General features: G+C 38.6%; 1 protein-coding gene across 2 annotated transcripts; it reads left to right on the plus strand.

Annotated features, from left to right (window-relative positions):
* Positions 1–4,680: 4,680 nt before the first annotated feature.
* Positions 4,681–6,361, plus strand: LOC149015901 (protein ENHANCED DISEASE RESISTANCE 2-like). 2 transcript variants are annotated; one of them, XM_089155868.1, is made up of 2 exons: positions 4,681–5,692; positions 5,870–6,361. In XM_089155868.1, exon 1 carries the CDS (start codon positions 4,786–4,788, stop codon positions 5,683–5,685), a length of 900 nt encoding a protein of 299 aa, XP_089011994.1. In that variant the 5' UTR covers positions 4,681–4,785; the 3' UTR covers positions 5,686–5,692; positions 5,870–6,361. The 2 variants fall into 2 exon arrangements, with proteins under 2 accessions (XP_089011994.1, XP_089011995.1); XM_089155869.1 differs by having other exon boundaries at positions 5,876–6,361.
* Positions 6,362–11,185: the final 4,824 nt, after the last annotated feature.

Genomic DNA, 11,185 nt, shown 5'->3' on the forward strand with positions numbered 1-11,185 from the left:
TACATGCCCAATATTTGTCTAGCTGGCCCTAAGTCCTTCATATCAAAGGACTTGAACAACTGTTCTTTCAACTTAATCATACCTGCATCTTGCGCAATGATCAACATATCATCAACATAAAGGAGAAGAACAATGAACTTACCATTTGGAAATTTTCTGAAGTATACACAGTGATCTGCTTGAGTCCTCTTATACCCTATCTTTACACGTCAAGAGATCTCGTCCAATGAGGACTTGGCTTCTAGAACTATCTTATGTTGACTTAGGACACATGCAAGGAGCTGCTTCTAATTGTTTCTAGGAAAACCCTAAGGATATAAATACGATTTACATGTGATTTAAATGACATCTTCAATCTCTAGCTCTTATGCATTCTCACCCGAGTTAAAACCCTGCAACTAGGATTCTTCATTGTCTGCTATTAATTTTGGCTTGGGCATCGGAGGCAGTTTCCTGATCCATGGCGATTGATCCACTCCTAATCCCCTGTTTTTCTTCTGTCAACAGGTTCTATCCCATCAAAACTAGCTCTGATTAGTTTAATCCTCATCTTTGGTAGCAACACATGATACCTCCCACACGGCTCTTGGATTGTGATGTGTGGCATTATTAAGACTCAACAGCTGTGATTACAAGGGTGGGGAAATGAAAAATGTTGGATTTAAAAAATGCCATGCGTCATTATTTGAAAGCCGCACATGTAAACCTGGCCGCCAGAATTAGTAATAACTAATACCTCTTAGTGAAAAAGTCAGAGATTCTCCTTGATATATTACCCTAACCCTCCTCCCCCAATATGCATAAAAGTACCTCTTAAGCGAGAATAAGGAATCAATGGCTTACAAATCATTAAAGGATTACATGTTTATTAAACTATTTCTTAAAGTCTTCATGTAGAACAACAACGGGGTGTTCTGCACTTTTTATTGTCTGCCGCTTTGGTTAGGCGTTTTTCTCCTTATTTTACTTTTTTCATTATACTTTTCATTTTCAATTGCAATTATTCCACCAAAATCACACTGTTCTTTAACTTTGACAACGCTAAATAGCTGTCACTATCAAGCATGAAACAGAACCCCACCAGCCCACAGAGAATGGATCCAGCCTTCCACCTGCATTCTTCTTACTATTATCCTCTCTCCTGACAACTCTCTTTTGCCCTTTCTCAGTGCGCATCGACCCGTTACAAAAAAAAAAAAGAAAAGGAAAACTCAGTATAGGTGAATCTACCTAAACGTAGGAGAGGTGTCTACATAGAATTTATTGAAGAGTAATCCAATATCCTATATTCCATATATATGGACGCTTCATATGCATTCGTACACACTTTCGGTACACCAAAAAAGCAAAGAAAATAATTCTTTTGGTATTGACAACCTGTGAATATGAATACTGGATTCGTTTTACAAAAGAAGTCGATGCACCAGCTGGACCTTATTGCTTCAGTCCACCGTCATGCCAAACAAATCGAGCTGTTGGATCGAAATCTCGATCTGAATTTTGGATACGATGATTCGAAATTTCGCTTGACATGTGCGCATGATTGAAGCAATTTCGATGATTCTTCACAGTAGAACATGGATGTCAAATTTAAAATTGAACTGGCTAGACTAATGCGGACTAGCTTGGTTCAACCAATTAATGGCAGACCCACTAAGGGTCCGGGGGCCATGGCCCCCCCCCCCGGATTTTTAAATTTTTTTATTCCTTTAATTTTTTCTTTTTTATATTAATTTGCTTCATTTTTTCAGCTTTTTCTCTTTTCATATGTGAAATTTCACTATTCCAATCCCCCCCCCCAATATTGAAAACAAATTTAAAGGTAAAATAATGGGTATAAATGTCATCTCTGATTAAAAACTAACTCTACAATCTCTATTTATTCTCCCATATCTTCTCTCTCACATCTTTTCTTCCTATTTATTTTCTTTTGTTTTTTTTTATAAATGTGGGTTAAAAGAAATAAAAAAAAAAAAATCTTATTACATATATATATATATATATATATATATATATATATATATATATATATATATATATATTGTAAACACTTATTATATTCAAACTGTACATTTCTAATTAGAAACTAACTCCTCAATCCCTATTTATTCTCTCTTATCTCCTCTCTCCTCTTTTCTTTCTATTTATTCTCTTTCGTTTTTTCATCCCTTTTTATAAGCAGGGTCAAGGAAAATTTGGTAAAAAATCTTCTCCAGATACTCTTTCGCTTTTTCAATGAATTTATTGTTTCTTTTTTTCTTCTTCATTTTTTTATTATTCCTTATTTAATATCTCTCTCTCTCTCTCTCTCTCTCTCTCTCTCTCTCTCTCTCTCTCTCTCTCTCTCTCTATATATATATATATATATATATATATATATATATATATATATATATATATTCTTTTCTAATTTTAATTATTTTTAATAAAAATATCATTATCAATAATTTACCTATTTTTGTCACATATGTATGGCCCCCAAAATATATATGGCATATTCTTTAATATAATAAAATAATTCATAGGTGGACCCTAGTGGATTTTATAAGGGCCCACAAAATATGTGTGCCAAAAAAGCATTGGTGCTTCCCCAATTTGGACTTCCATTCTTCGACCCCTCCAACTTCATTCAATCCAAAGCTTCACAAGGCTCCACCATCCAGGTATCTGCCAGGCTACCTCAGCCCCATTTGGTATCAGACGTCCCAAGACATCCACAGTTCAATGTCAAATCTAAACCAATCTAACTATTAGGTAGATTCTGGTTATGGCTGAATAGACAACCTACAAACTCCATCTCCATTCAATCCAGAGCTTCACAAGCTGCTCTTCCATCCAAGTATTTGCCAAGCTACCCCATCCCCCTCCTCGTATCCAACATCCCAAGACACCCATAGTTCAATGTCAGATCTACACCAATCTAACCATTAGGTTTGTCTCACATAGTAGGTACCTCATTCCCCTAATCAATATGACCTTAGATTCTAGTTTGAACCCATTCCAACCAGCCAATTTTGAAGATTTTAATATTTCCTTCAATTTTTATACTCCCAAAATAAGAATTTTCATATATTTCAATTTAGCCATCCAAACTAGACCAAACTTGGGGGATCACATCCCTATAATATTACTTACATTCCTCCAAGTTCCAATCCATTTGGATACCTATAGACTTCAGTTTCCGACCCCAATATTAAATCCTGGTTCCGCCCCTGCAACCAATTCTCAGCAAACCAAGTCTTTAAAATGGAAACATTGGATTTTGGTTCATGCCATATGATCTAAACCGATGGTTAATTGATCAATTTGAATGAGAAGATTGGACTTAAACCAAGCTCAATCAAATTGTCCTTATTGCTCAAAAAAACTGATCATCCCGCAAGGCAAGTTACCTGTAAAATCACGTGCACAGCCGTTGTAGGAGGAGGAACGCCTCCGACAATCAAGTCAGGCAAAGTTCATAGCCTCATATTGAACTAGGGTGGGAAAGCTTTAGCATGTTGAGTTGGGGGTGAATATGCATACCTGAGAGACTGTGAATTAGTGAGACATATACAAGTGTCCGGTGATTACCTTATAGCCATCCAACCAACCATGCACGAATTCTCCTTAGCTATTGGATCCAAGGCATTTCCACCTTTGGCAGTGTTCGAGTCCTTTATTAGGTATGCAATGAATAGCCCCCCTCTTTCTGTCGTTCGAGAGTTAAGTTTGTCGATTTAGGACTTAGTCGGCTATGTCTCCATTGGGCTCTGCGTTACCCTTGACCGAGCATGTCGGCTGGTATTTGTTAGACCAATTCGGGTTGGTTTGTTTTCAGTCAGACTTTATCAGTTTTGTTAACTAAAATCAATCTAGTGATGGATGTGCTTCTAGTAAAGTGGTGACGACCTTATAAGTAGAGACAGTAAGTCTAAGGAGGTTTTGGATTTGAATATCTGCCTTTCCACACTTTCCCCCTCCTCCAATTCCCTGTGTTCATGGGTTCAGGCTGAAGACAAACAAAAAGAAAGAAATTGATCTAATGCAAACCGACTGGTCCAGAGATAGACCAAAAATAAGGAACCGATCTACTGCAAACCAAACATTCCAAACCGCTTGAACCAAGTTGGGTTTTGGTCTTCCTAAAGCTCACACTGAATCCGAATTCCGAACCACTGACACTATTAAATATATAGATAGAAATCTTCGATAACACAATATTTTGGATTTTAACGGAAAACGGGTCAGTGTGACAGAATCCTAACCCGATCGGGTTCAAGCTCGAATCAACCTTTCTACTTTTGAACCCGAATCTTAAGGTAAAAGCGCAGAACCATGGTAAAGTTACCAAAAAAGAAGGAAACCGCCCAATCGGCCGAAGCCGCCCATCCTCATCTCGCCCCGCCACACCGCGTGAGGCAAAACAAAAACAATGAAATGACAGATTAGGATATAGAGTATCTCAAATTTACCAATAAGTCAGTAACTATACGAGAGTAAAAGTGAAAGTCAAAGGGTAATTTCGTCATTTAAAATCTATCTCCACCCCCAACCTTTCACATTTCCAATTCACATTTGACCTAATAAGTAATAACAAACTACAAACAAAGATGAGACCTCCACGCCGCATGTAGTGGCATGTGCCACGCCACCCCACGCTTCCTTTTTCAACATAGCATAAACCCCTCTCACTCCCCTTTTGCTCTCTCTCTCTCTCTATATCACTGCTTAGCTCATTAGCTGTACGAGAGACAGAGACACGAAGAGCGAGCGAGCGAGAGAAGAGAGAGAGTGTCCAACGAAATGTGTCGAACGAAGCCAAAGACGAATTCTGAGGAATCTACCGGAATCTCATCGAAATCCGGGAAATGCATTGTAAACTGGAGAGAAGAAGCGATCAACGGCGGTTCACTAAGACACGTGGATCTTCAAACAGGAACCAACGGCTGGGCTTCACCCCCAGGTGACCTATTCAACGTTCGAGGCAAAAACTACACCACCAGACACCAAAAATCCCCCGCCGGCGACTACCTACTCAAACCTTCCGGCGTAGATTGGCTCCGCTCCACCGCCAAGCTCGATAACGTCCTCTCTCGATCCGACAACCGAGTCATGAACTCGCTCCGCCGATCTAATTCTCTCAAGACTTTTCTCTTCGCTGTTAATCTCCAAATTCCAGGCCGTGATTCATATAGTGCTGTCTTCTATTTTGCCGCTGAAAACCCTATCTCTCCCGATTCACTTCTCTATCGATTCATTCATGGCGATGATTCATTCAGGAATCAACGCTTCAAGATCGTGAATCGGATCGTTAAAGGACCTTGGATTGTAAAGAAAACTGTGGGTAACTATTCTGCTTGTTTGCTTGGTAAGGCCTTGACCTGTAAGTATTACAAAGGAGAGAATTACTTCGAAATCGATGTCGATGTTGGAAGTTCGGCTCTTGCGACTGCGATTTTGCGTTTGGCATTAGGGTATGTGACGGCCGTTTCCATTGATATGGGGTTTTTGGTGGAAGGACAGACGGAGGAGGAGTTGCCTGAGAGATTGATCGGAGCGGTGAGAATTGCACAGATGGAGATGTCTTCTGCAACTTTTGTAGAGCCGATATCGGCGACGACGGCACAATCTTCGGTGCCAATGACGGGGATGAAGAGGTTAGGGTTATCGAAGGTCCAAGATCAAAAAGATCAGAAATGCTGAGACAAAGGTAAGGGACTTTTTTTTCTTCTTCTTCATATTTCTAATTTGGTACCTCTTTGTTTAATGTTTCCCATTGATTTTGGGAGGTTTCGTGATAACATTGTAGATTGTAGATGGTAATTTGGGTTTATGTCTCGAATAATGGAAAAAATAAAATGAATAGAAATTGATATTACAAGATCAGTTGCAGCTATGGAAGGAATTGTCTTGATGTCATTACCCATTAGGAGTTCTCTCTGTCATGCCTTCAATTTGTGATTTTTCTCCTAAAACGAGCAATGCAAAGCGAAAAACTGTTTGATTATACTGTAGTAAGAAGAAGAACAAGGAGGATGAGGAGAGTCACTGTGTTTGGACGATAGATTTCTGGGCACTTTTTCTCTTTTCTTCCCTCGGAAGATGGTTCGTACAGATCAGCATTGGATCTGATTACTTTTTCTGGGACCTTTCTGTGAATTGTAATCGACTTTTTTTTAGTAAGGTTGGAAAAGAACCCTAATAATCAATTATGATTTTGTTCCTTTATCGTTTTCTTTTGTTGGGTTCTGGGGACTGAGAACTGGGGGCGGTTCCTTTACTGTTGGAATTTTGGTACTGATGGATGGTGGTTCGCAAACTGGTACTTTTATGGGGAATCTCTTTCTTCTCCTTTTTCTTTTCCACAGCTAAGGCACAGCTTGTGCTTCATATGTTTTCAAAATTTTAATACATATTCTTTTTATGGTGTGCTATGCCCAGTACAATTGGTGTAACTCATTGGAGGTGGTGGGCTAGTATTTTTAACCTCACTCCCATGTGGTTTAGTAGTCCAATGTCTCAATTCATAGGATCAATGTTTCTATTGATTTTTTATAACACCAAGCACAAGTCGAATTTGAAAGTTCGAACATTCCTTAGTGGAGGTGCAAGGTTGCCTCTACTACATCCCCGATTGGTTTACAAAAAAAAAAAAAAAAAAAAAAAAATTGAAACTCATATGGTATCAGACAGATATATTAAGGACATGTCTGATAATCCATTTTTCTGTTTCGAGAAACATCGAAAGGAGTTTGGGTGTTTTTGATGGCAAAATTATTTTTATTGGTTGTTGATAAAATTTGTTTTTGGAAGTAGAAACAATATGAGCAAGTGTTTTATCGCATTAACCGAAGATAGAGAAGATGAAGACCCTTTTTGCAAAGAGAGGGTTTGGGATTTCAATTGAGATGGACAAAATGAAGAGAAACTTTGGTTGCTGTAGATAAAGTAGATGAAGAGTTGAACAATTACTACCACTAGGGTTAAGGAGCAATGAATTGAAGAGTTCTATTGCAAAATGAGAATGTTGCAAGGTTTCTATGTTTAGAATGTTAAATGCTATGATATCATTCTCAAACAGGTTCACTTAAACCTAACACACCGAATTTTTGCTTTGAGAAACAAATGTAACAACAATTTGTTTTTGCAGCAAAAGAGTTTCTCAATTGTTGTTGCGACTATTCTCGGAGTAGAAAATCTCATAAATTTTGATATATGTTGTAAAAATCACTGGAACAAAACAATTTTATGAAACAATTTTTGAATTCTTTTTTAATCAAAGCATGAAACACTAGAAATTGTTTCTTTGGTTAGTTATCAAATGTGTCCTATGTATTAGTAAGATTGATATCGATGAGGTGCAAAACTAAAGGGACTTTGAATTCAGAGGATAAGAGAGTCGGGATTTGATCCTTTTCCACCACCACATATTTACGAGGAGAGCTTACATCTAATTAACATTTTCAATGCTTAGATGATCCGAATTTGATAACACTACCTCACATCTTTTCAAGACCCGTTTACGTAAGGAACCCACCTTTGAGCATTGTGAAGGTGAAGTTTACCAATACACGTCGCTTGATGTAGGTAATTTGACACTGATATGCTACATGAACTAGGCCATATGTAGTACATAAAAAGGGATTAGTTAGAAGGGATCTTTGATTTCATAAAAAGTCTTTATATTCATGCATGGTTCTTATATAGTCAAAGCTACAGAATAATATGGCTTGACAGTATTGATTCTGGGGGAAAAGGTAGGGCTCATGGTTTAAAGCTAATCCATCATCGACCCCTTTGCTTTTTCTTTGTATGGTATGTTTCATTTTAGGGAAAGAGACTGTTATTTGATTCATGTATTATACTGTTCTATTCATAGAAACGAGAACGTGTAAAAGGAATAGAGAATAGACTTGCTGATATTTTTTTGGCAAATTCAGCAAAGCATAAGTATCAACTTTGGTGGTGGCTTGGCCAGTTCTACTGGTCTTAGAAATGGAAAAAGATGTGGCTAAACAACGGAGGTTTCATTTTCATTAGATTTTGCAGGTGTGGTAGTTATCCAAGTTTGCACGATCGTCTGCTCTCGTGAGTGCTGATAACAGTCTCTTTGACAGGTTAACCATCTCGAGAATTTCGAACTTGTGCTTGCCTGTTGATCGTGAAAAGTTTCTTCCGCTATCTTTAAACTTGGTTTGTACGAACCTGGGTAGGTCGGTTCGTCCCCGACTAGGCTCAAAGGTTGAACCAAGAATAATTTTATATAATTAATATTTAGGAAAAAATTTAAAAATATTTCAAGATAATTGACAAAAAGCATAATACCTCAATATGCTAGATTAGAAGTTGTCGACTTTTCCATTAGAATTGTTAATAATAATTTTTTAAAAAATACATTAATTGGTTAAAAAGAATGACAAATTTACCTTTAATTTTATTATTTTATTTCTTATAATATAAAATGACGACTAAAAGAGAGGTAATATATAAATTATAACATTATTTATGGAATTTGTTAACAGGATATACTTTTCTGTACATTTAAAAAACATTTTAAAGTATTCCTATCAATTTGAAAAATTGTAAGATATATGTACCTTTTGCATGAAATGTTCTTAAATGTTTTTATAAATATTTAATATTTGCAAGGTTCAACTCAAGAAGAAAATCGAACTAACCATAGACTAATGCTCATAAGATCCAAAAAGTGGGACGAGTACTTGAAGAGCTGGATTAGAAGCACTCAAATATCAAATCATAAAAAAGAGGCAATAAAAAAAATATTATTTAACTTTCTATCGACAACGGTCAAGTTTCAACACCTGAAACGACGTACTCAGATCTCCGCAGGCCTACAGGAGTGGACCCCACTTTCACGCACAAATGCTGCCTTCCAAATTTCCAATACGCATGCATGACCGATTCTTGCGATTTTTTTTTTTTCGTTTTGTTTTGTTTCCATTTGATTGAAAATAGTTACGATTCCTTTAAAAAAAAAAGAAAAAAGAAGAGAATAGTTACGATACGCAAGGGTTGTCTTTTTCGATGTCATTGTCATTCTTCCAGAGTATTCATATGGTAACTTATTGTTCGAAGGAAATTCAAACTACAGTCATGGTTGGAAGTTTCAGTGAAATTTCATCGGTTCAGTCAAGGATGAAACGATATTTGAAGTCCATTTTTCTGTTGGAGATAAACAAAGATCATTTCCCCTCATCCCATCAGTTCCTTTCAACTATTAGCGATATTTGATCTCCTTGATCGTTACTTTATCTGGTTTCTAGATAATCTGAGCTACTTTTCCTGTGGAAACCCCAATTGGGTTTTCTTATTCGTTGTCTTCTTTTTCTTTTTTAGTGGAAATCTGGAAAGGTAGGATGATATTTAATGTCCATTCTCCTTGACCTTCTGCGAATAAGAGATCTCCAACATCCCTCTGCCGACATGCCCGAGAGGCTACTTATAGGGAGCCACGCTTTACTATGGGTTAATAGATCATGTTCAAGCAGTCAGATGGGGTCAATTTTGATGGAAACAAGTTGAGGCTCGCAACTCATTGACTCTATCATTTAAGGGCAGAAACAGAATTTAACATCGAATACTGAACATAAAGAATTTTCTACCTATTATCTTTGTCATTTGATGTGTCACAGTTATATTGCTGCTCTTGACTAAACCTCCTCTTGTTCTCGGGACAATGAGTCCTGCAAAAAGGGTTAGACGCGGGCCGGCTCGAGTGCCGGGCAACCGCCTCCGATGGCTTTGTCAGATAGTGAATAGGTTAAGATCTCGTACAAGAGCTACGCAAGACTATATTCAGAATGTATTGGATGCTTACCGGAGGGGCGAGTCCTTGCTTTTATACTGTAAGTGTTACCTTTTATGGATTTGGTAAGTTTCCCCGACGAGGGTTGTTGATTCTACTGGGATTATGCCTCATTGTCGTTGGTCTCGCTCAATCGGTTGCTGAGTTGACATTCCATATTGAGAGTGGTTGCCATGAGTCCAGCGTATGTAACGCCTTGATCAAGTTGGTTGGTAACTGTCTCGACTATATGACATGTTAAGCCCCCGATTGGGTCTGAACCAGTCGGGTAGGAAACTCCCGTATCACAAGTCCCCTATCCTGGATGTTATTTACATCGTGCGGGATAGTAAGGGAGCCACACCGTCGGGTGCATTTAATACTCCCTTTCCTTCTTTGAATGGGTCTTCTTCATACGATATTATTTTTCATAACCTGCCAATTTTCTGAGAGAGTATTGGCTATCCATGACTGAGAAAACTGAAGATGGAAACCCTGAGGAAGGTCATATGTAATGTAGAGAGAGCTAGGTTAAGAGTGAGAGATGTATCTGTCCACGATCGGGAATCGTGCGTCGTCTCACGGTATATGTCCCGACCAAGTAGCCTGTTAAGCCCAGCCCGGGCTCATGGCAGTCGGGTAGGAAACTCCCGTATCACACAAGCCCCGATCTCGGATGTTGTTTACATCGTGGGGGGATAGTAAGGGAGTCACACTGTCGGGTGCATTTATTGTTCTCGTGTGAAGTGACTAGCCATTATGCTAACGGTTTTCTTAGAGTTCTCGTCCTACCCAGCTTTGCCACATCAAATGGCTAAGTTTATAGTCATTATGGCTACCTCAAGAAGATGAAACGTCTTCTTCCTTGAACTGTCAATCTTGAAACGTCTTAACCGTCTGATCAAGAATAGTAACGCCTCTTCCGGTAGTATAAATACCCCTTTCCTTCTTTGTTTCAATCCACTATTTTCGTTGCTCTCGATCAAGAATTGCCCCCGACTAAGCTTCGAGATCCTTCAACCTTTAAATAGTAAGTTCTTTTCTCCCAATCATGGCTCAGAAGAAACCCAGGCTGAGTTTGAGAGGTTTTAGGTTTCAACCTCGTGTTCCCGTCCCAGTCCATCGTGAAAAGAGACGTCATCGGGATGAGGGCTATGCAAGTGAGGGTCACAGGTGATCAAACAGGGGAGCTAATTTAATTGGGGACTGTCTGAAGGATTTGCATGAGTAGTCTTCGGATGATGAGCGTACTCATGACTCGAGCGAGAGTTCTCCTGATGATGATCTTAGGGTTTATGAGGAAATAGTTGAGATGAGCCGTAGGGTTCGGGAAGCTCAGGAACCAGCTGCTTAGGCCCAAGCTGCTCGGGCTCGAGTTGAGGATGTTCCAAGTGTTGA

The sequence above is a fragment of the Hakea prostrata genome, chromosome 5 (assembly GCF_041222555.1).
Source record: "Hakea prostrata isolate BN-2017 chromosome 5, UWA_Hpros_2, whole genome shotgun sequence".
NCBI lineage: Eukaryota > Viridiplantae > Streptophyta > Magnoliopsida > Proteales > Proteaceae > Hakea > Hakea prostrata.